Source organism: Sorex fumeus, unplaced genomic scaffold (assembly GCF_029834395.1).
Source record: "Sorex fumeus unplaced genomic scaffold, SorFum_2.1 ptg000044l, whole genome shotgun sequence".
Lineage (NCBI taxonomy): Eukaryota > Metazoa > Chordata > Mammalia > Eulipotyphla > Soricidae > Sorex > Sorex fumeus.
In genome coordinates, this window is record NW_026606101.1 from 23114968 (window position 1) to 23142318 (window position 27351).

The 27351-nt window shown below is 42.8% G+C and overlaps 1 protein-coding gene across 1 annotated transcript; it reads left to right on the forward strand.

Annotated features, from left to right (window-relative positions):
• The first annotated feature begins 6972 nt into the window (after window positions 1-6972).
• On the forward strand, window positions 6973-27011 carry CRLS1 (cardiolipin synthase 1). Its single transcript, XM_056121448.1, has 7 exons — window positions 6973-7338; window positions 10816-10953; window positions 16822-16951; window positions 21767-21852; window positions 23234-23302; window positions 24537-24628; window positions 26063-27011. Exons 1-7 carry the CDS (start codon window positions 7075-7077, stop codon window positions 26148-26150), a joined length of 867 nt encoding a protein of 288 aa, XP_055977423.1. The 5' UTR covers window positions 6973-7074; the 3' UTR covers window positions 26151-27011.
• The last annotated feature ends 340 nt before the right edge of the window (window positions 27012-27351 follow it).

The window sequence follows — 27351 nt, forward strand, 5'->3', positions numbered from 1 at the left end:
TTGCATCTCTGACCCCGGATTGCCAATGACAGTCACCATGCTGGCTGTCACCAGATCTCCAGGAACTTATCTTATAAATGAAAGTCTGGATTTGGACCATTCTGTTCACATTTCCTACTTTACTAGAAGTACTGACTTCATTTACACCATACTTGCTGTACTATTCCTCCAGCCCCAATTTTGTAATTCACAAATCACTATTAAAATGTAATTCCATCCATGGAAACAGACAAAAACAAAAACATGAATACTTTTTTTTTTCTGTACTTGCAGGTTTTTTTAATATTTAATTTTTTATTTTTAAATGAATCACCGTGGGGTATAGTTACAGACTAACAAACGTTTGTGCTTACGATTCAGTCATATAGTGATTGACTACCCATCCCTACACCAGTGCCCATTCTCTACCACCAATGATCCCAGTATTCCTCCCACCATCCCTACCCCACCCCCCTCTCCCCCGTGCCAGGGCATTCCCTTTTGCTCTCTCTCCTTTTGGGTGTTGTGTTTTGCAATATAGGTATTGAGTGGCAATCATGTTCAATCTATAGACTACTTTCAGCTCGCATTTCTTTGAGCTGCCTTTTCCCCCAGCATGTGAGGCCTGCTTCCAAGCCCTGGAGCTATCCTCCTGGTACTTATCTCTACTATTCTTGAGTGTTAGTCTCATTCTATTTCTTTATATTCCACAAATGAGTGCAATCTTTCTGTCTATCCGTCTCTTTCTGACTCATTTCACTTAACATGATACTTTCCATGTTGATCCACTTATACACAAATTTCACGACTTGATCTTTTCTAACATGAATCACTGTCCTCCAGTTGTTCTTTGATTTGCTCAAGCGGGCCCAGTAACATTTGAGACTTGTTACTGTGTTTGGCATATCGAATATGTCACAGGTAGCTTGCCAGGCTTTGCCATGCAGGCGAGATACTCTCGGTAGCTTGCCGGGCTCTCCGAGAGGGGTGGAGGAATTGACCTCGGGTCGGCTGTGTCGACTGCGTGCAAGACGGTCTGCCCTACCTGCTGTGCTATCGCTCCAGCCCTCTAACATGAATACTTTTTATTTTTGTTCAAAAATCTAATATAAAAAAATTAATTTCTGCTGGGTTAAATATCATGTCCTATTATTTTTTATGCTAAAAAAACTTAGCAAATGTACATCAAAGAGTCGTATCTAAGAATAAAAACTACCATGCGACCCAGCAGTTCCTAGCAATTCCAATTCTCCATATCTATCCCCGAGACATAAAAACATTAATTCAAGTGGATCTATGCACACCATTATTCATTGTAGCACTCAATACAATAGCTAGAATATGGGACCAGCCTTGGTGCCCAAAGACAGATGAGTGGATAATGAAGTTTGGCAAGCATACTCCAAGGAATGTTGAAATCATGCATTTGCTGCAACCTGAATGGAACTGGAAGATACCTTGTTGAGTGAAATAAGTCAGAAAACAAATACCAGATGATCTCACGTATCTGTGGTATAAAGAATAATAGGACAAGAGAATGCAAGCTATCTAAGGAGAGCTTCCTAGATTACCATTGACGCTAGATTACAGAAATGAGGACAGAGAAGAAAAGAAATTGGGGGGACAGGAAGAGGCAGATGGGAAGTAATGGGCAGTGGTGGTATAGAGATTACATTGGTTTAAGTATGTACAATGCTATTATGTACATACCTAAACCAAGAACCAATGACACTGAAAGCATGAGACCCAAACTACAAAACCAAACTTAGAAATGTGCCCACTGGGGCCGGAGAGATAGTACAGCGGGTAAGGCACTTGCCTTGCACATTCCCTACCTAGGTTCGATCTTCAGGCTCTCATTTGGTCTCCTGAGCCCACCATTAGTGATTTCCAAGTATAGAGCCAGAAATAAGCCCTGAGTACTGCCGGGTATGGCCCAAAGATACACTCTTCTCCACCTCCCCCCCCCCCCCCCCCCCCCGCAATGTGTCTGCTGAGACAGGGTGATGGATGGGGGAAGGAACCTGAGGAATTTGTCTATTTCTTTTTTTTTTTTTTTGGCTTTTTGGGTCACACCTGGAGATGCACGGGGGTTACTCCTGGCTCTACACTCAGGAATTACCCCTCGCAGTGCTCAGGGAACCATATGGGATGCTGGGAATCGAACCTGGGTTGGCCGCGTGCAAAGCAAATGCCCTACCCACTGTGCTATCGCTCCACCCCCAGGAACCTGAGGAATTTGGATGACGGGAAATAGACACTGGTGGTAGGAATAGGGTTGGAACATTGTATGTCTGAAACTATTATGGAGAACTTTGCAAATAAAGGGGCCGAGAGATAGTACAGCTGGTAAAGTACTTCCCTTGCAGACCCAAGTTTGATTCCTGGCATCCCGAGCCTACCAAGAGTGCAGTTAGGAGTAAACCCTGAGCACTGCTGGATGTGAACCAAAAACCAAAAGTAAAAATTTGGTGCTATAGCAGTAATAAGAGTGGGCAATAAGTTGCACTTGGCCAACCTGGGTTCAATTCATGGCATCATAGATAGTTCCCAGAGCCCTGCTAGAGGTTTTTCCTGAGTGCAGAATCAGAATCAGGAATAAGCCCTGAGCACTGTCGGTTTTGCCTAAACCACCCCCCTTCAAAAAAAAAAAAAAGTCTTATCTCTTTCTTTCCCACTGTACCCTATCTTAGTCCTCATTTCAACCCTCCCTCGGTTTCCAGGTGAATCTTACATAAAATCACATGATGGCATCAATGCAAGCCATTAAATATGATTTAAAATTTACTAGTTTTAGCATAAAGCTTTCATCTTGGATAATTTGGCAGACTAATATCTAAAACTGAAAATATTTTAAATTTTTTCATATAAATTAATGCAGTTATATAAAACTGGACTTTGTTACTTCTTTATTTTGATTAGAGTCATACCTGGAGGTGTTCTGGAGTCATTCTCAGCTCAGTGCTCAGTGGGTGGAAGGAACATGTGGTACTGGGGTTCAAACCAGAGTTCCTACATGCAAAGCAGATGCCTCAGGCCCCTGATTTACCTCCCTGACCCATAACAACTATAAACTGAAAACTTTGTTCTTTCATGACTTAAATGACTGTTATAACTTTTTTCATTTTTAAAACGTTTCATTTTCCTTTGTTTTGGGGGCCACACCTGGCTGTGCTCAAGGCTTACTCCTGGCTCTGCACTCCAGGCGTGTATCAGGGGACTATATGGAGTGCCTGGGATTGAATCTAGGTCAATGTTGTGCAAGGCAAGCTCCCTACCCAGTTTATAATCGCTCCAGCCTCCAGTTGTGACTATTTTTAATAAGTGAAAATAGTATCGCCTAAAAGTAAGATAACTAAGTGAAGACCTCAGGCAAAGGTGCTATTTTTCTTTTTCTATTTTTTTTTTTGTAGGAGTACTGCTATTTATTCAGCCACTGATTAGCTGATTGAATTGGGCATGAACTCCACCTTAATTTTTAAATTTTTTTCTTCTTATATTTGTTTATTGAATCACTGTGGGAAAAGTTACTAAGCTTTCAGGTTTAAGTCTTGGTCATATAATGATCAAACACCTTTCCCTTCACCAGTACTCACATTTCACCACCAAGAACCCCAATATTCCCCCCTCTCACCCCTCCAAATGTCTGTGAGGCAGATGATTTCTACTTAACTCTTCTCTACATTGATTACATTCATTATTTCGACAAAAGATAAGGTGCTATTTTTCTTTAAAAAAAAATTGTTTTCCCTTCCACTTCTTTTCATTGTTGATGATGTTGTTGGAATAACTGAGGCGTCACACCCTTACTGGCTATAATGCCTACCATTTTTCAGTTGTGGTACTTACTGGGGGCTGTACATCAAGTTGTGGTGCTTGCATGTTTGACCACAGTGCTCACTGAGGGTTGCACTTTAGGTGGTGTGCTCACTCTCAAACTAATTATAGTGCTTGCTTGGATAGCAGGGGGAGTGCTCTGGTGCTCACACATATCCTTGCCAGGGGTTGCACTTCCAGGCTGCTCTCTGGGAGCGGTCAGAGCTGCCAGGCTCAAACATCATACTCAGCACAGGCAGAGACACTCAACATATGCTTGCGAGGCCAGAGTTGTAAGATGCTGAATTATTCTTCATGACTCATGGGAACCCTTCTTGGTGGTCCAGGTAAACTTGGTAGCCAGAACTTAAAATAGTTAAGTGGAATTTTAGAATTTAGGAGAAACTAAGAAATAAAACCCTGGGGCCGGAGTGATTTTATAGCAGGGAGGGTGTCTTCCTTATAAGCGGCTGACCCAGGTTCAATCCCCGGCATCCCATATGTCCCCTGAGCACCACCAGGAGTAATTCCTAAGTGCAGAGCCAGGAGTAACCCCTGAGCATCACCGGGTGTGACCCAAAAAGGAAAAAAAAAAAAAAAAGAAAACCCAACAAAAACAACAAATGGAGGTAACAGGAAAAGCAAGTTAGACTGTCTTCAGTGGCAGTTGTTAAAGACAGATGCAGCATAAACTGAGTATAATGAAAGAAAAAACCTAGAAAGGGGGAAAATGTCTTAAATTAGAAAGTGTGAAGTCCATAAAGAGAACTGCATAGGCAGGAAGCAAGTGGGTGGGATACTGTCCCCTTTTCCTGGCAAGGTTATCTATCAGGTGTCTGTGTCTGAGTTAAAGGTTGCTTCAACCCGAAGATTGCTTTTGGCTATCTTCTGTATTGCTAGAAAATACTTTTTCTTTCAATTCCAGTATTTCAGTATGTGCATAAGAAATGGAAGATTTCATCTGATGTGCAGTACAAGATCTAGAAGTGGTGCTGTACAAGTTCAACTGGTTGCGCCATTCCTATCATTTGAGGTAGAGTTTAAAATCAACTTAAAGGTGGGTCTGGCTGTCCTCGCCGGGGCCCCTTGGAGGGGAGCGGGTTGAGCTTTCCTCCCCGCCCTGACCAGGGCTCCGGCAGCCAAAGACCTGCAGGACCAGCCACCACCATGCTGAGACCACTCTCCGCACCCATGAAGGTACTGGCAGAGAGGGACAAAGTCACGCGGGTTTGGGGGCCGACATCTTACCTCATTCCTACTTTGGACAAACTGGCAGGCTACCAAATGTAGCCTGCCCACACGGCAGAGTCTGGCAAACTCCCCGTGGCGTACCCAATATGCCAAATACCAGTAACAATGATGGGTCTCATTCTCCTAAAGAGCTTTGTATATAATATCAGGGCTATGATGAAGGAGACATTACTGGGGCCTGCTCGAGGCAATCGACGAATAACAGAATGATTTGTGATTTTGTGAAAGGTGGGTCTATTATCAAAAACAGGACTGGGGCAGGGAGTGCATAGAAAGAATCAGTTATTTCATTTTTTTCTTACAGACTTCCCCAAGAAGGATTTCATGGAGAGCAAGTATTTATTTGAGAAGATAAAGGAAGCAAGGACCCTATTCGGGGTTAAGTTAAAGAGAAGAGAAAGTAGGGAAGACACTCCCTCAATAATTGGGGGTGGGGGGGTCCAAGGAGGAACAATCTAGCAAGAACCATCTAAATTCAATTAAAAACCACTTAAATTGATGAGGAACATGAGGTAGGGTCTAAAGAAATCAAAGACTGAGGGGCTGGAGCCTTAGCAGAGTGGTTAGGGCATTTGCCTTGCACGTGACCAACCCGGATTTGTTCCCTGGCACCCAATATGGTTCCCAGAGCGCACCAAGAATGATCCCTGAGCACAGAGCCAGGAGTAAGCCCTCTGAGAACAGCCAAGTGTGACTCCAAAGCAAAGATAAAAGAAATTGAAGACTGAATCAAAATGAAAAGCCATTAAGCCCTCCAGGATAGGGAGAGTAGCCCTTATCTTATTCTCTTCCCCCACCCCAGCCCCACCCCAAGCCTAAAGCAAGGAGACCCTGAGGGCGGAACCTTTAATCAGAAACTTTTAGATTTGCAGATGCAATGGAGCACAACTCAAGGGGACCAGCCCAAGGGAATTTATGAGCCTCTATACCTGAGTTACAGTCTACAAGCCCACCCTTTACAAAAATGTGCTTATCTGTTCAGTCCCTCCCCCTCGCCCCTCCCCTCCAAAAACTGGTAACTAGTTCCGCGACTGTTCAGACAGGATGGTTATTTTGAGGATGTGAGCCATTTTCCAACAGTCCAGGGTGCTGCTGGTGGAGTTTGACCATCACTGTAAAGTCTGGGTTGACCGGATCCCCAGCAGCCTTGGAATTGAACCTACATGGATACAAAGACAACAAGCAATTCGGTAAACAATGCATTAATAAAGGTGAAAAATATACAACGATAACCAAATGTAACTTGGACAGAACTATGTTGTACAACTTGAGTATAATTACTGTGATGACTCATGTATAATAATGTTAATATACTCAGCCGAATTCACATAAAATAATGTTCATTAACAACAAACTATATGGCATATTTCTTCTAAAAAGCAAGTTTCTTCTGTCGGCTTAAATTTCCTTATCTGTAAAAAACTAAAGGGGAGGGGGGATTCTATCTCAGACATAGGGACAAGATCAAACGATTAGAACCTGGCTCCCTGTAGCCTGGTATTAACATTTGCCCAAAAATGTCATTTCTGGAAAAGGAAAAAACGCGTGTTTTTGGCAAACGCAAAACTCAAAAGAGGGACAGAATGACTTCAGGGCCAGACGTTTGCATCAACCAGGCCCGCGCCTGGCCCCGGGTCTCGCCCACACTGCCGGGCACCCCTTCTGCAGGTCACTGCCTTGGAAGCGTTCAGGCCGTGCCCCGCGGTACCCGCTTTCGCGTCCTCCCGGGGCTCTACCCATCCTTCCCTCCGGAGTCGGCGTGGCTCACCTGCGCCGCCCGGAAGTCCTCCGTGCCGAGTGGCACGCGCCGCCCGCCGGAGGCGTTGGAAAGGCGCCGCCGCGACAGTGTCGTAAAAGCGTCGCAAAGCCGCGCCGTCCTTGGCGGCGCCGGGCCACCGGTATAAACGGCGCGTGTGCCGGGGCCGGGCAGCCAGTATGGACGCGGCCGGGGCGCTGCCGGCGCGCGGGGGCTGGGCGGGCGCGCGGCTCGCGGGCGCCGCCGGCCGCTGAACCTCCCGGCGCGGGGCCATGCTGGCTTCGCGCGTGGCGCGCGGCCCGTGGGCGGCTCTGCGCGGCGCCGTGTGGCTGCGGGGGGCGCGGCTGGGCAAGGGGCGCGCCCGCGAGGCGCTGCTGCCGCCGCCGCCTGCCTGCTGGCTGCGCCCGGGGCCGCCGGGGACCGACCCGCGGGGCCGCTGCTCGGGCTCGGGGAAGGCGGCCCCGGGACCCGCCGCTGCCGCCGCCGCCGCCGAGGCTCGGGCCCGCCGCTGGGGCCCGCCGGGCGCCGCCAGCCTGGTAGGTAGCGAGGGGGGCGCGGACCGGTCCGGCCTGGCTCGGGTCGGGACTCGGGGCTCCCGCCCCGGGTCCGGCCGGGCCGAGCGCCTGGGAGGAGGTTCGGTAGCGAGGCTCTTCGGGAGGAATTCCAGGAGTACCGGCCCGGCCCCCCTTCTGTCCCGGCGACCCGGCTCGAGTCCCCCCCCACCCCCTCTTGCCCAAACGCTTTTTCTCCCCGCACCCTTTTGGGACCCTCTTGGCTCTTGGCATCTCTCGCCGGTTTTGTGAAAACGGGGCGATTTTTCGTGTGGGGGCCGTTCTACACCCGGAGGAGCTCAGGGCTCACTCCTGGCTCTGTCTGTGTTCAGGGATCCCTCCTGGTAGGGCTGCGGGGGACCATATGGGATGCTGGAGATCCAACCCGGCTCGGCAAACCCCTTACCCGCTGTACTCTCCCTCCAGCCCCCCAAATTAGGCGATTCCCCCACCCCCCTAAATGTTTGGCAAACTAATTTCACAAGTACAAGGCAAACCCGGGCGGCGGGGGCGTCTTCAGGAAAGAATACACACAGGCCTATTGGCTGGTGCAAGTTTGGCTCGCCTGTTTCCCCCCCCCCCCACCCCCCCGACCCTCTGACGCTTTCTGAGCTGAAGGATGAGATTTATTTGAATAATAAGCTAAAAAGATCCTTTAACCTCAGTTTACAGGAAAGAACTTAAAGCCTCTTCCTGGGGTCAAGGGTGTTTGTCCACTCACCTTGAGATTCGCCGGAAGCCCGAGGCCACGGAACAGGGGCGGTGGGGGAGCAAACCTGATGACACGTTAGCAAAGCCTCATGCAATTATTACATCTTCAATTGTTAGGTCTTCAGCGGGGCCGTGTCCTGCTTTTGTCAGTTGTACAGCATGGGTTGGGCTGGCCACATCCTGGCAGGGGTCTCAGCTCCACTAATTGATAGGGCATGCGGGACTTTGGATGCTGGACGCTTTGAGGTCCCCAGGTCCTGTCTGAAGAAGTCCTTTCCGGAACGGCAGTAGTTGGTCGAGTATGCCACAGGTTATCTGGTTGGGTAATCCGAGATTAGCTTCGCTTAATTTTATTTTAGCACCTTTTACAGATTGTAATGGTTGGAAATGTCTGAGGATCTTAGGGACGTGTTTTATGGGATGCTAAAGAGGAACCCCTATTCTCTGTACCAGCAACCTTCAAACCTCCCGCTATTACGGCACTGAATGAATTCTGGCTTTGTGCAGGAAAAGTTTATTCATCTGGGGCAGCTTTACTCTGACCGTTTGTTTGCTTTTTTAAAAATTTCTTTTCTCTCCCCTGCGAGTGGTTCTGTTAGGTCAGTATCGACTTATTCTCCACCGCGGTAGTTGCTACAGTTTTTTCGTTCTGTACTCTGAACTTTGAACTTGGTTTATGTTGCAAGAATGTTTCCATTGTATTCTCTAATGTAGTGTCTACTTCCAAAAAAGGTCTGAGTGGAGACTTGTCCTGTTTTTTTTTTTTTTTCTGGTGATTGTTTCCTGGATAATTTGAAGGTATCTGTCGCCCTCCAGGACAGTATTCTGTTCCTTGACCCCAATGACAAATAAGCCCCTTAACTGCCATTCTGAGGGGAGCCTGTCTCACTGAGCTCTATTTATACACGTGTACATGTTTACTATCTTAATGGAAGTGCCTTTTCTTATCTTACATGTTTGTTCCTGGAATTTTAACAGGTCTCTTTAGAAAATGTTAATCCAGAATAAAAGTTAAGGGTCAGGCAAATTAGTTACCGGCTAAAAGGTTAAATAGGGTCGACCATGTGCGTTACCCTGGTGGGGTAGAGTTGGCCGCCTTCACCCTGGAGGGGAAGATCCTGGCTTTGGGGAGTGACCTATTCATATTTTTTCTGTACCCCCTTTATACAAGGGGCTGAGAAGGAGACATTTTTCCCCCTTCTTTGAATTCAGAATTAAAATACACTCTTATAAAACAGATTTTGTTTGGCAAGGAAGGAATATTCTTCAGAGCAGCTGTCACAGAGCCCTTTAACTGGTGCCAACTTCCACAGCCTGGCGCCGAATGGAGTTTCAAGGAATTACCAAGCCTGCTCCACGTGGGAGCAGTGAGAACCCTCAGTTTCTCCCTGGGCATCTTAACATTTCCGCAGAGCTATTTTGAACAGAGTTACAAAACGTATCTTTATTTCCTAAGGATCTTAATTCCTATATCTACCTCCATTTTCTTTCAGCAGTTGACCAGTAAATGATGAGGTTATAGAATTGTTTCTCCTCCTCCTTCATGTATCCTTTTGCTGTATTGCCTGGAGTGTTCTTTTGAAGTGTATGGAAGTGTGAAGGAGAGGTTACTAGCAATGCATTTTTTTAAGCAAAATCCGTGGGGTTGATAATTTAATATTTTTTTACCCCCCTGGCACTCGACTGTCTACTTGAAGTCTAAGATCTTCTCAGAGTTTCATGATTTTATTTTTGAGGTCTTATGCAGAAGTGCTTAGAATCAACTCATGGCTTAGTGCTTGGTATCAGGTGGTACCAAGTGGTACTGGGATCATGTCTTGAGCCTCCTGCAGACAAACCATGCACCCCAGCCTGTTGAACTATGCCCCTCAACCTTTTTGAGGCCTTAGGCAGAAGTGCTTAGAACCAACATTTTAAAAAGCTGAGTTTGAGGGACTTGGGAGATAGCTCAAACCTATGGCGCTGGAGTGATAGCACAGCGGGTAGGGCGTTCGCCTTACAAGCGGCCAACATGGCCGACCCGAGTTCGATTCCTCCGCCCCTCTCGGAGAGCCCGGCAAGCTACCGAGAGTATTCGATATGCCAGACACAGTAACAACAAAGTCTCCAATGGAGACGTTACTGGGCCCGCTCGAGCAAATTGACTATCTACGGGAGGGCCTCGAGCATGGTTTACTTGTTTCCATCCCCTGACCTCTTAGTTCTTCTGAATACCTCTGGGTGTGACCCCCAAAAGCAAACCAAACAACCAAAGTAGTGTAAGTTTTGATTTCTAATGGCGAGTCCTATATTAGAGCTTGAAAACGATTTGAATTAAATGTTAGTAGATAAGCTTGAGGAAGAAAACCTCTGTATAGAAGATAGTCTAATCTGTGTTTGGGCTGGAGACACTTGATCTTCTGTATGATTGACAAATTAGTTTTAGAGCAGTATCAAAGAAGAATAGTGTAGGGGCTGGAGCAATAGCACAGAGAGTGGGGCGTTCGCCTTACACACGGCTGACCCGGGTTGGATTCCTAGCATTACATACGGTCCCCTGAGCACCACCAGGGGTAATTCCTGATTGCAGAGCCAGGAGTAACCCCTGTGTATGACCGGGTGTGATCCAAAAAAGAAAAAAAAATAGTGTACTTAAAAACTCCAGTGACTATGCTTAAATCATATGTTAATAGTGTATTTTCCTAACTTGCATAGTTAAGGTATGACCTATATTAATTTTAACTTTGCCCCCCCCTTTTTTTTCTTTTTCAGTATGAAAACCCGTGGACAATCCCAAATATGTTGTCAATGACAAGAATTGGCTTGGCCCCAGTTTTGGGCTATTTGATTATTGAAGAAGATTTTAATATTGCTCTAGGAGTTTTTGCTTTAGCAGGGCTAACTGATTTGGTAAGTTATGACGGACCTCCCCTGTTTTGTTCCCTTTCCAGATGTCAGGATTTCTACTACATTGACCTAGTACAGCCCTAATCTGCTTTTCCTTGGAAGGAAAAGGGATTCAGGTATTCTTCCTGTGCTCAAAAGAAGCAAGTGGAGGGTAACAGGAAGCCTGCAAGAGGGAGCTTTTTCAATATTGGTTTATAACTTTGTTATAAAAGAAAAACCCTTTGAAATAGGGAAGTACTTGCTTTAGGGATAGAAATAAAAGAGAGGGGGCAGAGAGATGGTGCCTGCCGGCGAGGTGCTTGCCTTACATGTGGTTGACCTAGGTTTGATCCACCATGCCAGGAGTGAACACTGCCAGGTGTGACCCAACCTGCTATCCCCCAAACAAACAGGTTTTTTTTTAAAGAAGAAAGAATTTAAAAACCTCTATGGGACTGTTTTTCTTTCCTGTTGTGTTAGCAGTACTCTGACCTATATAATAATTGGTCTTGAGGTGGGGAAAGAAAAGGTGAGCCAGTTGGTGTGACCAGGACTTTTAGAAGCCAGAACTCTGCTCCATGCCCCTGTCCACCTGGCAGAAGGGCCTACCCTGGAAAGGCCCTTCTTTTGTGGGGGAAGGAGGATATATTTGGATTATTTAAAATTGGAATTTGAGAGATTTACTTACATATGTATATGTGTATAGGGGACTGCATTGTGTTATTCCTTGAGGACATCGTTGGAAGTGCCAGGGATTAAGTTCGGGGTTTCACACATGCTAGGCATTTCACTATTTGAACTTTCTCCTTGACCCTGGAAAATAATTTCTTTAATGAAGGCTGTGTTTTATGCATAAGTAGACTTTCGAACTTTAGGTTCACGAAAGAAAGCCTGTCATCTTTAGGTATGATATTACTTGGATTATAAAAGATTCTGTTTCATAAAAGATTTGCAGTGGCTTTCAGAACTACACATCCTATAAAAACACAGTTGAGGACGTGGGAGATGGTGTGTAAATAATTTCAAAATGTGAACAAAATTGTAGAGAAATAGAAATTATTCTTGTTTTAACACTTACTGAGATTTATATAGCCCAGATAGGCAATAATGATTTGGTGCTTCTCCAGACTGGTTAGAAGTTTTGCTTATTATTTGTGAAGAATAAAGAAAAAACTTCATTTCCTTTAATAATTGTATAAAAATAATTAAAAACTGTATAACTCTTAAACCTTCAACTGTTCCCTTTGAAGTTCATAGATACAAAGTTCCACCCACCAGGTAGTGTTGGTGAATAATCTAGAATTAGCTGAAGATATTGCAGGCTCAAGGAGGACTGTTACATGAAATTTCCAAATTTGTAGCAGATAAAGATGGGTTTCGACTCCTGTTGTCACAATTCCTTTCTGTGCTCTCAGTTGCTGCTTTTATCTGTTTTTATCTCTGAAGCTTAGAGACCTCCATTTGTTGTTAAATTGGTGTATCAGTCGGTTAAAAGCCAACTGATAATAGAGATTTTAATGATACAGGAAAGATCATCTTCAGTTACTAAATTTGCTTTTTTATTATAAGAATTTTTTTTATCTTCCACATGAGATTGTAATGAGGAAGGCCCTCATTTACATTTTTTAAAACATATGACAGTGTGTGCGGAAAGTTCAATTAATCGGCACCATGTTTCATGTTTGTTTCATAAAGCCGTTTGATACCTCTAGATTCATTGCCAGGGAAGCACCTGGATTCATGAAGGTGAAAGCAGGGGTGATTTATTATGACTTGGGAAGTAACTCATAGTAAAGCAGGTGTGAAAGAGTCTGGTTAGAAGACTCACAGAGCAGTTGTAGTAACATGGGCTAGAAGTTTATAGAGTTGAAATAAATGGATTTGGGATAGTTTTGTAGTACAGTTGATAACATTGGTGGATTAGATGTATGGGATGAGAGGAAAGCATTAAATAAGACTGGTAGGGTGCTGACTTAGTCTTTTTAAATAAACAGATTCATGATTCTGTAATGGCCAGGCATCAGGATGGGACATGACTTGTGGGAAAAAAACCAGAATTGTGTATCTATCCATGAAGTGGTAAACTGGGTGTTGAATATTGTAGTTTGGAGATGAAGTAATGATTAGAGATAAGATTTGAGAGTTACAGCACATATATACTCAAGTCTGTGAGAAATCATCTTGGTTCTAGTCAAAGAAGACCAGAGAAATAAGCAGTAAGTTGAACAAAGGAGAAAGCAAATAAAAGACACTAAGAAGTAAAAGGTGATGAGAAGAAAATTAGAGATAGTAAGATGCCCCAGAAGTTAGATGAAGAAAATGCTTTTTTTCACTCGGGTTGAGTAAACTGAAAATGCAGAATTCATTGGTGACCCTTGTAAGCACCTTATCTAGCAGAATACAGACAAGGAAGTGTGGGGTGGTAATGTTGTAACCTCATTCTGAGGAAGTTTACTTTATAAGGAAATAGGGTGATGAAGGGTGGCTTTCAGATTTTTGGTTTTGTTTTGGAGCCATACCTGACAATGCTCAGAGCTTACTCCTAGCTCTGCACTCAGGTAATCACTCCTGGTGGTTCTAGGAGACCACTGGGGCACTGGGGATTGAACCTGGTTGGCTGTGTGCAAGTCTAGTACACCTGCTGTGCTATCTCTCTGATCCTGCTTTCAAGATTTAGGTAAACATAAATGCATGCAGAGATAAAGGTAAGGTAAAGGTAAAGGCCCTCCCGTTGATCATCGATTTGCTCGAGCGGGCCCAGTAACGTCTCCATTGGAGACTTTGTTGTTACTGTGTTTGACATATCAAATACTCTCCGTAGCTTGCCGGGCTCTCCGAGAGGGGCGGAGGAATCGAACTCGGGTCGGCCATGTTGGCCGCTTGGAAGGCGAACGCCCTACCCGCTGTGCTATCGCTCCAGCAGAGATACGCACATATAAACATGACAGCTTTTTGTTGTTGATGATAAATAATGAAGTAGAAAGGGAGAAAATGAGGATTCAAGGGAGGTGGGAAAAAAGGAGGCAGATTCTAGGAGGTGAAAAACCCTAAAATCAAGGAAGGGGGTGTGAATGAATGCTCAGAGGTGTAGATTTGGAGTGGGATTATCAAAGAAGTGGAGAAGAGTAATGGATGCAGGAAGATGTGGATTTGAAGGTAGAGCTTTGAGGGTGTCCGAGATTATCTGTTTTGTTTTTCAAGGAGCACCCAATATAGCAGTATGGTCATGAACCTTAGGTGAGGGCTCAGGGGAAAGTGGAGTCAGTTGGAGGTGAGCATAGACAGTGAAAAAAGAAGAAGGGCAGTGGGCAGATGCAGGATTGCCAGGCAGTAGTGGTTACCTGCAAGGATGTCTTTGATCATGAATTTGTGGTGCAACAGGTCAGCCCATTTTTGTGGTTTTCTTTTGAGCAACGTTCAGCCGCTGGTGAGCGGGCCTGGAGCATAGGGATGGTTTTTAACCAGTTGGAGAGATGGTGACGTGAGGAATTTTGCAAAAGAGTAAAAAAGTCAGTGATGAACCTGGAATCTCATGTGGGTCAGTGGAATAGTCAGGATTAAAGATTAGGGGTGTGAAATGAAATCTGAGCCCTCTGGACCACTCCCAGTTCTAGTTCTTTTAGGCAGACATACAGGCCTTTAATATCTTGAGAACAGATTTTCAGTCGTGGAAATCTGTTCATACCCAGTGCTGAACAATTATTAATCACAGCTCTGCCGAGGATACCAATCCTGTGAGGTAGGTGATCTTACCTCACTTTTACAGATGAGGGAACTGAAGCATAGCGATGTCGCACAGTAGGAGACAGAGCCAGAACTAAACCAGATATGTTCTTCCGTAAAGAGGAACTTTTTAGTTTGCCTTTTTTTCTTTTTAAAACAAAAACTTCTTAACCATTGTGTGCTGCTACTGTCTCTTCTAGCTTTACTATGAGAACTTATAGTAAGGAGGACTTACTTAAAATATACCAAGTTGAATTAGACCTAAAGTGATTTCTTAGCACTAGAAAATTCAAACATTCATTGAAGTTCGAAGTGAAATGCGAAATTACTAAAAGCCCAAGTAGGCCTTGGAGAACGAGAAAATGTCAATTTTGCTTAAAGGGGAGAGGTTATAGATCATTTTAGTCCATTTTGTGGCTCCAAGCTTTTCTCAAATGGGCCTGGAGAGCTGGACTTGACCTAAATGTGTGATTTACATGATCAAAAAGAGTTATATTTTCAGTATTTTTTAACCTATTTTTTTTTTGCAGTAGCTGGGTTGTCTTTGATTTCCTGAATGCAAGACATGTGTGTTTACTATTGAGACACGTATTTTAGGTATCTAAGTGTTAGCAACTAATTTATATTTTTGCTTTTTATTTATTTAGTTTTGGGGGCCCACACTCGGTGGTGCCCAGGGCTTACTCCTGGCTCTGCACTCGGGAATCACTCTTCACAGGGCTGGGGGGACCATATGTAGTGCCAGAGATCAAACCCAGGTGTTGGCCTTCTACAAGGCAAGTACCCTAACTGATGTGCTATTGATCTGGCCCAACAACTAAGTTATATTTTTAAAAGCTCCTGTAAGTCAATTCACACCAGCCTCCAGGCTCCATTTGGCCCACTGGCAACCAGATAAGATCTTTGCTTTAAAATGTAATTTGTTGCTAAGAAAAGTGAATAATCTAATTTTTATATCTAAAATCTTTAGTAACCTAGATACAGATAATTGGGTGGGTTTTTTGTTTTGGGGTGGATCACACCTGGTGGTGCTCAGGGCTTAGTAATGGGGGAATTAGAGGAACATATGTGCTACCAGGGATCAAACTAGGGTCAGCTGCATGCAAAGCAAATGCCCTACCCACTACTATCTCTCTAGCCCCAAATTGGTTTTTTATTGTTGTTTAAGTATAGATCATATCAATACAGTTTTCACATTGACCTAATAGTGGCACTAAATAAAAGCAACAGCAAAAAAAAAAAAAGATAGGAACAGTTAAGGCATATTTGATTTTTGGTTTTTGGGTCATGCCCAAAAGTATTAAGGACTTACTCCTGGCTCTTTGCTCAGGGATCACTGCTGGCATTACTTGTGGGATTATATGGGATGCTGGGAATCAAACCTGGGTTAGCTGTGTGCAAGGCAAGTGCCCTCCCACTGCACTATGGGTCTAGTCCTTAACAGTTTTAACTGATTTTTGGGATGGGACTTAGGGCAGAAAGAGCTCAAACCTTGAATGTGCAAGGCCGAGGTTTCACCTCCAGCACTACTGGGTGTGACCCTGGTCGCCTTTCAGCACCTCAGGGAGTGCAGTAACCCAAAATAAATAAATGTATATATATATTTTTTTTCAGTTAGGTTTTCTTGTTTTTAAAGTTAAAGTGATGAACATTGGCTTGCATGGGAGAAACCCCAACTCTGCAGAGGGAGGAGAGGGAGGGAGGGGGGAGGGAGAAGGAGGGAGGCAGTGGATCAGATTACAGAAAAGTAGGTAGGAGTGAGTCTCCAGTCCTTGCAAGTAAAAGCAATAGTTTGGGCTGAACTGAAATTGCCCAAAGTTCAGTTGAAAGAACTCAGTCTATGCTCAGTTAGTCATGCTTTCCCTATGTTTTATTTGGGCTCTTTACAAATCTATAAAATCGTGTCTAAATTAATACCACAGAGGGGCATTATGAATACATTGAGTCCCTGGGAAAGAAAAGTACTGTAGTAAAGCAAAATTATTTTCGGGCCACTTAATTGTTTTTGAAGTTAACATTTACCAGTGTGAGAATGAAGTTTGAAAATACACAAAAGAGACTTTATATACATTTTATAAAAATTATAGTTATTATTCTGGCATTTCTTAACCTCAAAATAACCTACTCTGTACCTGTCATGACATTTACTGAAAACACTTCTATTTTCAGTTGGATGGATTTATTGCTCGAAACTGGGCCAATCAAAAATCAGCTTTGGGAAGTGCTCTTGATCCACTTGCTGATAAAATACTTATCAGTATCTTATATATTAGCTTGACCTATGCAGATCTTATTCCAGGTAAGAACGCCAAAATGCGTCTTTTTTAAATAGCACAAGGAAGAACAATGTTAGTCAACTTAGGATTTCTCTTGATCGAGACAAATAATTTTTGTTCTAAAAATACATTTTTCAGTATAACCTCTTCCCTAATTTTAAATTATTGAACTGTTTTGCTTGTCAAGCTGTTTTAATTTAAAATTTATGTTCATGTTATGCTAGTAGAATCCACTGCTTTCTTAGTAAAAGTGTTTAAGTTAAAGTTGAGCAGCTATTATTTCACAGTGCCAATTTGTATTATTCCAGAATCTTTGGAAGTCATGATATATTCTTAGTATCTAGGCTTTTGAAAACAACTTGTTTTCCTAAGAATATCATCTTAATATAATCATAATAGAGTTATGAAATTTAAAAGATGTATATACAGTTGCACTTTTATTACTTATACACAGTTTCAAATCATAAATTATGCATTTTGTAGATATTCTTTATGAAAAATTTTCATGATCTTTTGCTTTGCTTTGCAGTACATCTTGAGTTTATTTTCTTTCTTAACTGTATTTCTGTTTTTCTCCCTTGGTTAGATTAAAGAATGTGTTTTGGTTTTGCTTTTATTTTTATTTTTGGACCACACCTAGTGGTGCTCAAGATTACTCCTGGCTCTGTGCTCAGGGATCACTCCTGGCAGGCTTGGGGGCCGTATGGGCTAACAAAAATTGAACTCAGCTTTGCTGTGTGCAAGGCAGGCACCATGCCCTCTGTGCTATCTCCAGCATTTATTGCTAATTTTTTTAATTTCCAGAGCAGTTATGTTCTAAATGTTCTCTTTAAATTTTTTTTTCTTTCATCACTATCATTTAATATGTCTGTAAAAGATCTTATTTCATATATTTCTTTCTGAACTTATTCTTTTTCTGGTTATTTTAGTCTCTTATGGTAAAGACTTACCTGAAATATCTGGTTATCCTTGTCAACTCTGATATGTGGGGATACCCTTCAGTAATTGGTGGGTTTTGTTGCATGCCTGTGGAATAATTAATTAGGCAGAAGAAGCCATGATCCTGAATTCCTGACAACTTTAGGGCTCTTCTGGAGAAGAAAGCATTTTGGATGCTAAGCTATGGGGGGAACTGGGCGATGGGCGGAGACGGTCTGTGTCTTATTATGCTGACCATGCCTGGACCTGGACCGCACTTTGCTAGTGTCCCCTGCTTCAGAGAGAAACATAGAGGATGGGTTGGTAAGCTTAGTTCAGGGCCAGAGACTGTGTTTGGCTTTGCGGACCATGTGGACTTTGTTACACTTAGCTCATCGCTACTATTAGACTATGAAAACAGCCCTAAAAATAGAGATGAATGAATATGGCTCTGCTGCAGTTAAATTCTGCTGATGGACACGAGATCGAATTTCATATCTTGGGAAACAACACTCCTTTGACCTCATTTTCTCAATACCCCTCTTCTTTTTCCTTTTTCTGTGGTGCATGGGAAGGAGCCCAGGACCTCAGATTTGCAAGGCAAGTGCTTCAGAGCCCATCTGCTTATGTTCACAATACCAGAGAACTAGCCACGCCCTGGGGGACTCCATAGGCAGGGCACCAGGCTGGGGACTGGGAGCTAAACAAGAAGTCAAAGCTGGAAATTTCCTTCCCTCCCCCACCCCTCCATTCTCTGGGTGATTTTTAAGCCCTTTACTTTCATCATAGGAGGGATTTGAGGGCAGATGTCAGGTGTCTGTGTGCAATCTTGACCTTATTTTTGTTCTGAAGTTTTGTAAGTTTTCATCCCTCTTTATTTGTTTTTATTTATTTATTTATTTACTTTTTTTTTTTAACCCCTGGCGATGCACAGGGGTTATTCCTGGCCCTGCACTCAGGAGTTACTCCTGGCGGTGCTCAGGGGACCATGTGGGATGCTGGGAATCGAACCCGGGTCGGCCGCGTGCAAGGCAAATGCCCTACCCACTGTGCTATCTCTCCAGCCCCTCATCCACCTTTATTTGAATGGCCTTGTTTCTTCAAGAGTAAGACATTTGCTTTCTTCATTAGTTAGGGTGGTAAATGTACTTTTTTTTGCTCCTTGTAGGTAGGAGAGATGGATTAAAAAGAAATTCTGGTTTGTTATATTTCTAACTGTGTAAGTTGTGAATCTAAGTTAATTTCTGCTTGTATATGTGCATTTCTTCTGTTACATTTGCCAAATGCAATATTTTTCCCCGGTATATCATCATACTATTTCTGACTTACTATAAAGGAAATTTCAATTGCAGGTTTAAATCAATTTCTAAGATAACTCTCTTTTTTAATGTATTCTCAATGCAATAACCTAGGATGTTGAAAATCACTTTAATCTGTAAAAGTTACTTAGCACTGTCCTCCCATTGTTCATTGATTTTCTCGAGCAGGCCCAGTAACATCTCCATTGTGAGACTTTGTTGTTACTGTATTTGGCATATTGAATACGTCATGGGTAGCTTGCCAGGCTTTGCCGTGTAGGCGAGATACTCTCAGTAGCTTGCCAGACTCTCCGAGAGGGGCAGAGGAATCAAACTCGGGTCAGCCAGGTTGGCCACATGCAAGGCAAACGCCCTACCCGCTGTGCTATCGCTCTAGCCCAAAGTCACTTATTTTTTTAAAAATTACTTTCTTCTAGTGCTAAAAATGAATTTGCCCATAACTTTCTTCCTTGTACAGATATTAGCTACATAGAAAATGTATGTTTCAGACAGTCCTAGCAAGTAGGAAGAAAACCTTGAGACCATCCCTACACCATCCATCTTTACTATGTTAGGCAGAATGAGAGCTCTTTTAACCCTGGGGAAGAGGGAAGGATTGGCCAGGAGTGGAAATAGGAATATTTTGCAGATGCAAAACGGGAATAGGATAAAATGCCCTGCCATCCACCCCCCAAAACAGCAAAGTGAGAGTGTGTAAATCCTTAGAGACTGTCACAGTCAGGTTCCTGTCTCCACCTTCACCTCCAGGCACACCCAGGGAGGGTCTGGGCTTTCACAGTTCCAGAGTGGTCCTGAGAGGGGAGGTTTGGGGAACTGAATCAGACATCTGAGTCTGCAATTGCTGAGTCAGTGCTTGAGACAATCCCTGGAGCTCAGGTTGTGAAATCCTAGTGGTTTTCTGCCTCAGGTTCTTGGACTGTTGTCAGTTGGCAAGTACAACAGGTTGGAAACTACTGCCTGAAACTGAGGTTTCCCTCCTGGGTGTTCTGTTTAGTCTCTGGGGACCTTGGCCAGGCTCCTTATTTGCAAAACAGTGATAATGATGGTTCCCTATTGATAAAGTTAATTTGAAAATTAAATGACTTGTTTAAATGCTTAGAACAATCGAGCTGCTCATTAAATGGCAGTCTTGGTAGTTAATAGCTGCAACCAGGAGCGGCTCAGTTATATTGTATGGAATTAAGCTCGTTCCTTCTACAGAAACCTCTTACTTAGGACTAAATCCTATTCATTTTTTCCCCTGTGGACATGATATACAGTAACTGCTTTCTATTACACTCTGTTGACATTTATTGTATATGATTTGCTGCATTTGAAAATGTGGTTGTAATCAGTTTGCTGATTACTACAGGAAAGTTAGTTTTAAACATAAATCTTCCTAAAAGTCATGGTCGGTTGCTTTTGTTCTGGCTGATGGCTATGTTTTTGCTGCTGAAAATGATAGCACTTGAGCAGATAAGCATTTCCTCTTGGGAGCAGTCTTTTTTTCCTCTGTCCTTTAGGACTAGGTTAAGGTTCAAAGTTTAGAGCTGTAGGCCAGGGTGCTGGTCACTGGTTGATTACTTAACTTGCATATGTGAGGCCCTAGGCTTGATCCCTGCACTGCAAGACCAAACCCTTACTTAAGACTGTGCCCAGTGGAGAATTTAATTTTTAAATCTGTATATAATTAGATTTTGTTCAAGTTACTGAGCCAAAAGAATGTCGAACCAGAAAGTACATGTAGATACAGATATGTGATATAGGAGCTGTTTGAAAGGGGGAATAGAATGGTAATGATCATTTATTTTAGTAATGAAAGTGTTTTATACTGTTGACCTTAAGCTTCCTCCCCCTTTCTAAAGTCTTTCTTCCCCTCTCCCCCATTATAAAAGCGGTGTATGTTTATAGTTAAAACTTTTTGTAGCACTAGACAGGAGGGAGTAAAATGAAACAAGTCCTCTTCCCTCATGTTCTCTTTCAACTAGGGTACAAGAATTTTCTGGGTAACCCTCTAAAGTATCTTATTGGCTCTCACAGTCGGGTCATGTTGTGGTACCCGAGGAGTTAGGAGAAAACAGACCGAATTCATGTTTAATGAGAATTCATTGACCCAGTGAGGAAGGAAGATGTAGGAATTGGCCAGACAAAAATGTAAAGCCAGCTGTACTGTTCATGGAGTTGTCTTGAGTGCAAAGAAGCAAAGCAGCCAGATTCCCTAGCTTCTCTTGGCGTCTGCTGCCATCCCTTCCAAGCTCATGGCCTTGTCTTCCATGTAATGAATGTGAGAGTAGTGACGCTTTTTCTGAGGTAACAGAGGAGATAGTGGGGCTGGGCAGAGCTTACACTGGCTGCTAATAAGCAAGTTAAAAACAAGCAAGGGAAAATGAGTGCATCAGTATTCCAAAAGGCATCAATAATTTGAAAAGCTGAATTAGACTTACAGGTAGTGATCTGTGCTTTGTTTTGAGAGCATGCTTGAGAAGAATATACACTTCAGTGTTTACTATATTTCTTATGTGAAGTAGCAATTTATGGTAACTGAATGAAATGTCATTTGTATGTGGTGTAATGTCTTAATTTTAAAAATCCCAATAAAGTTATTTTATATTTAATTTCCAGTTTCACTTACTTATATGATAATTTCAAGAGATGTAATGTTGATTGCTGCTGTTTTTTATGTGAGATACCGAACTCTTCCAACACCGGTGAGTTTATTTTTTTTTAATTCTTTTATACTACGTGTAACTTCAAATAAAACCTTTCTATTGCATACTAACTTTCATTATATAGCAATAATTTATTACAGTTATTTTCTAATCCAGTTGTTAAGAATTTTTTTTTTCTCCCCACACACTCCCAGTTGTTAAGAATTTTTTTAAATTGTGTCTGTATGTCATCTTGCTGTGCTCAATGGCCATAGAATATTATGTCCATGTTCAGAAAATTGAAAAAAAAGCATGTTTTTGTTTTTAAGTGAAAAATCTTTCAACTGCTGCTCTTAATTGTTCATATAAAAAGGTAAAGGCCCTCCTGTTGATCGTCGATTTGCTCGAGCGGGCCCAGTAACGTCTCCATTGGAGACTTTGTTGTTACTGTGTTTGGCATATCGAATACTCTCGGTAGCTTTGTTCATATAAAAACATATAAAAACTTAGGCATATAAAAACTCAGACCAGGGGTTGGAGAGAGAGTACTGTGGAAAGGGCACGTGCCTTGCATGCACCCAACCCAGGTGCTATCCCATGTGGTTTTTATCACACTGGCACCCTCTATGGTCTCCTGATCCCCGCCAGGAGTAAGCCCTGAGCACAGCTGGATGTGGCCTGGAAACTTTGAGGGGAAAAAAAACCCACAAACCAAGTAGTCCCATCCCTAATAACAAAATCTGTTTGTAGTTTTTGCATAATCAAGCCTCTTTTTCTAATTAACCTGCACTGTGGGTGCTGTAGAATGGATCTTTTTACTGTCTTGTTGTTGTTTCTGATTTGGTTTTTTCGGCCTATACCCTGCTGTGCTCAGGGCTCACTCACTTCGGGGCTCAGGTGACCATATGGGGTGGCAGGGATCAAATCCTGGTGGGCAGTGTGCAAGGACAAGCACCCTACTGCCATGCTATTTTTCTTCTCCCTAGAATGGATCTTTTAAGCCTCATTTGTATGAGTATGGAATGTTTTATATATATATATATGTCTATTCAACATATTTCAGCTTAGAAGCATGGTATGATAACCTCAGTTTTGTGTGTGAAAATAACATGTTGATTTGCTTTTAGTCTATAAGAGAAAACAGTGGTAAGGGAGTTTTAGTAAAACGATATGATCAAGCCGACTTGATAGCTTTTGGTTTGAAATTTTATAGAAAGTGAAAACAACTATATATAAACTGAAAAAATAACTGATAACCTGTATCTGTTTTATAAGGATGTACATATTGTTCATAGAATAGGTTTTTGTTTTTGTTTTTACTGCAAAAGGCCTTATCTAATATAGAATGAAACATGTGGTTAGTACCCAGTAACTGTTATGTATAACAGAATGTTTGTCTTAAATTTGAAATATAAATTTTTGTTCTTTCCTCCTCTGACAGCGAACACTTTCTAAGTATTTCAATCCTTGCTATGCCACTGCTAGATTAAAACCAACCTTCATCAGCAAGGTAAGAGACATGTAACCTTCTTGAGGGATTGTCCTCTTAGCAATTTTTATTATAGTAAGTGTAGGTGATAGGTTGTTCGATTCTGCTCTGTGTGGTAGACTAATTCATTCTGTCTCACAGTGCATTTATTGAGTGGCGTTGAGCTTCAAACCCATGGCTTTCATGCAGAACATGTGCTCTGCCACTGAGCTCTGAATACGAGACAGGTTTGCATGCATTGACTGTAGGTGGGAAGCAGTAGGGTCATTCACCCCCTGTGGTCTTCAGCCACCACATCCCAGTTCTTTTGTCCTCCCAGGATTTTTGGATTGGTCATTAAATGCATTGTGTTCTGTGTCAGTGGTCACACACGTTAGTCTGAGTGAGGTACTGAGGTCGCCACTTAAGTAAGGTATAGAGGGTGACACTGTAATTTCACTTTGCTTGAGACGCAGAGAGACTATGAAGGGTCCTTTCTGGCTCCTCTGCCCCGCTCCCTGCGGTGAAGCTACCATGGAAGTCCTTTCATTGTCAAGACGAATTTTTGTGTGGATGGGAGTGAAGGAAGTCTTACTAATGAACAGCTGCTACTTGGAGTTATTCATCCTGTTTCCCGAGCCTTTTCCAGGGCAATGACTGTTGCTTGTCGTAGTGCAGAGAGGTCACTGTTAGTTCCTTTCGAGGTAGATTTGTTTCTCTGTTCTACCAGCCCTCATAGTTTTCTCTACTCACTCCTTCACTCCATCCCTGTGTTAGAAGCTTAACAGCATAGGGAGGCTGGTCATCTGTAGAATAGGGAGGTTACTTTCATGCTACAGTACTTCCTGAGGAGGATTTGCGTAGAGTTTTTGGTTTAGATTAAAACTGATTTATGTTTGTATCAAATGCAATGGCTTAAAGAGGTTTTGTGACAAATACCTCAAATTCTTATCCTTGCAACAAGAAATCCTGGCAATTCTAGTAAACTTAAAATGAAGTAGTCTTTGCCCTTCGACTGCAGAATTTAGGCCAGAACGGGTGCTTTTGGACGCCTCACCTGCCTTCAGTGACATTGACGGCCCTTCTGAGTGAATGCCAGCCTCCAAGGCAGAACTGACCACACCTCAGGCCTGCTGAGGGATGGTCTGTTTCTGTGCGCGCCAGTGCCTTTGTCTCTGCCTTTCATTGTCAAGACGAATTTTTGTGTGGATGAGAGTGAAGGAAGTCTTACTAATGAACCTGAAGCGGCACCCCTCACTCTGCTGCTCTTTTTTAGGTAAACACAGCAGTGCAGTTGATCTTGGTGGCAGCTTCTTTGGCAGCTCCAGTTTTCAATTATGCTGACAGCATTTATCTTCAGATACTGTGGTAAGCTAAATTTGGGATTACTCTCTGAGACTGTCAACAAAAATACTGTGACAGTGCATGGCATTACTTTGTTGTGCATTGATTGGGTGAAGCTATATGCTTTGTTTTTAACTCCCCCACCACCACCACCACACACACACACCCCTTTTTGTTTGTTACATCTGACTGTTTAGGGCTTATCCTGTCTCTGCACTTAGGGATCACTCTTGGATGGGCTTGGGAAATGTGTCAAATTCAGACTTTCTGAGTCTGAATTACGCTGTACTTAAAACCTTGCTTTATATAGTCTGAACCACAAAATGGTTGATTAAATCAAAATCAAATCCAAGAAACCTTAAAAAATTATGCATATAATAAACATTTTGTCTAAAACTACATTTAAGGGGCCAGAGAGAGAGAGTACAACAGTTATGATGCTTGTCTTGCACACTGCTGACCCAGGTTCAATCCCCGGCATCCTGTATGGTTTCTGAGCATTGCCAGGTGTGCAGCCCCACCAGAAAATACATTTAAGTACATTTGTTCTGAGTGGCAGGACCAATCCCTTTCCTTTGAATAGCTTCATCGGATAGGGTTTCCTCTCTCCTTCCCTTCCTTCCTTCTATCCTTCCTTTCTTTCCCTTACCCTCCCAGCAATGCTCAGGGCTTACTCCTGGCTCTGTGCTCAGGAATCACTCCTGGCAGGGCTTGATCGACCATATAGGATGACAGAGATCAAAACTAGGTCAGCTACCTGCAGAACCAGTGCCCTACATTTTGTACCATCACTCTGGCCACCAGGTTTTCTTTCTTGAATAAAGAAGCAATTCTGCTTTCCATCTTTTTATAAGTTCAGCAGGTTTTGTGGTTTTGTTTGGGGTTTTTTGTTTTGTTTTTGTTTTTTGTTTTTTGTTTTTGCTTTTTGGACACCCGCAATGCTCAAGTCTTAATCCGGGCTCTGCACTCAGGAATTACACCTGGCAATGCTCAAGGGACCATATGGAATGCCGGAAATCAAACTGGGGTTGGCCACATGCAAGGCAAAAGGCCCTACCCGCTGTAGTATCCCTCCAGCCCAATTTTCAACAGGCTTTGAGCAGTATCATATATGTATTTTCAAGAGAGAATTTGGGTAATCTGGAAATTTGGCTAAGAAAAAAATAAGGACGAACTAAAATTATTTTTAAAATCCCTCGGATATCAGAATTCTCCACCTGCAGAAGATAAGTCAGCACTCTCTGCGGCACAGAATAGTGGAAGGAGCACGTGATTTCGAGGTGATGAGACTGAGCCAAGCTCGGGCATCCTCAGCCCTGGGCTCAGGATCAAACCTGAGTTGGCCACTGCTGTAGTTACTCTCTGTACTGTCTCTCCAGCCCCAGCTTAGATGGATTCCCTTGGTGACTGTTTTTCAGAGTTGACAACTAAGTTTTCCTTCTTTCCTTTTTTCCAAAGGTATTTTACAGCTTTTACCACAGCTGCATCTGCTTACAGTTATTATCATTATGGTCGGAAAACTGTTCAGGTAATAAAAGGCAGATGAAAGTTAGCCATCATCATTCACAAGGAAGCAATATTCATCATCGGCAGCAGGGCCAGTGGTAATCTACAGGAGTTCTCCTATTTCGGTGTTCAGCTTGAAAAAGGACTTGTCAGAACAAACCATGTCATCAAAATTTAAGTAATGTGCATTGAAAATCAGCTTGATCATGGGCAAATGCAAAATTTGCAATGTATTTTTAAATACAAATAAAACTATAATTTAGAATTTTTTTTTAATCTTAGGTTTATTGATTAATTTGTAAGGTACCAGTTATTATCTGTCATTTTAAAACATTGGGAAAAAAGAGAGTCATGGCATGGAAACTCAAGAGTTGCCATTTCTCCTTCAGTAGAATTTAGGTTCTTCATGAAGTACTATGGTATTTCCTGGGCTTAAAGATACATCCCACAGCTTGGCTATGCAATTTTTTGTTTGGTTTTTAGATTTACGTGCACATTTATGGTTCTCGTGGTTAATATTTGATCGTTTAGGGTATTGACAGTAACGGTTAGCTTAGTTGTGGTTGATAAAGAGGTTTAAAATGCATTGTTTTGAAAATGAGAAGCTGGAAGTAGAAGATATTGTTTCCTATTTAGTAGTTTCCCAACCTCTCAGGTACCAAGTTTATGTGTCAGGATGAGTGATGTAGACTAGGAAGCACGGCCACTGGACCGTCCAACAGGCAGTGCATTACGCCAGGCCTTCACACTGTTTTTAAAGTAGCAATGTTTGTATGATATTGGAACCTACACTCATGTATGTAAATAATATGAAACTGTATATTTTTCAAAAGTTTTTTAAACTTTGGGGGAATCTTTTGTTAAAATGTTGAAACAATAAAAGCTGGGAGGAAAAAATGGATTACTCTGGCTTGGGTTACTCTATGGCATTCTGTAGTCCTTGCTTATTGTGTGATTTTTCTGCTTCAAAATCTGTACAGCTATGTCACTGACAGTGATATTGTATGAAGAACTGGTTTGGGCTCACTGAAAGCCTGCCCTTTTACTACTTCTTGTTTAGGAGTGTCAGTCAAGGATAGCGGTGAGCTGGCTTCTTCCTCTTAACGGGGAGGACTGTTGGCCGCCCACTGTCCCAGGGATTGGTCAGCCACTCATGGAAGCCTCCAGTGAGTTCCAGGGACTCCAGTTCAATCCCTGTAACCGCTCACACACCCCGTGTAGCCCCGCCAGGTGTAGCCCTG

Bases quoted from the DNA above. Each gene is read 5' to 3' on its own strand.
- CRLS1 (XM_056121448.1), top strand. From the start codon at position 7,075: ATGCTGGCTTCGCGCGTGGCGCGCGGCCCGTGGGCGGCTCTGCGCGGC. The intron at 21,853-23,233 runs GTGAGTTTATTT...CTCCTCTGACAG, and splicing joins ACCGAACTCTTCCAACACCG to CGAACACTTTCTAAGTATTT. The intron at 23,303-24,536 runs GTAAGAGACATG...GCTCTTTTTTAG, and splicing joins AACCAACCTTCATCAGCAAG to GTAAACACAGCAGTGCAGTT.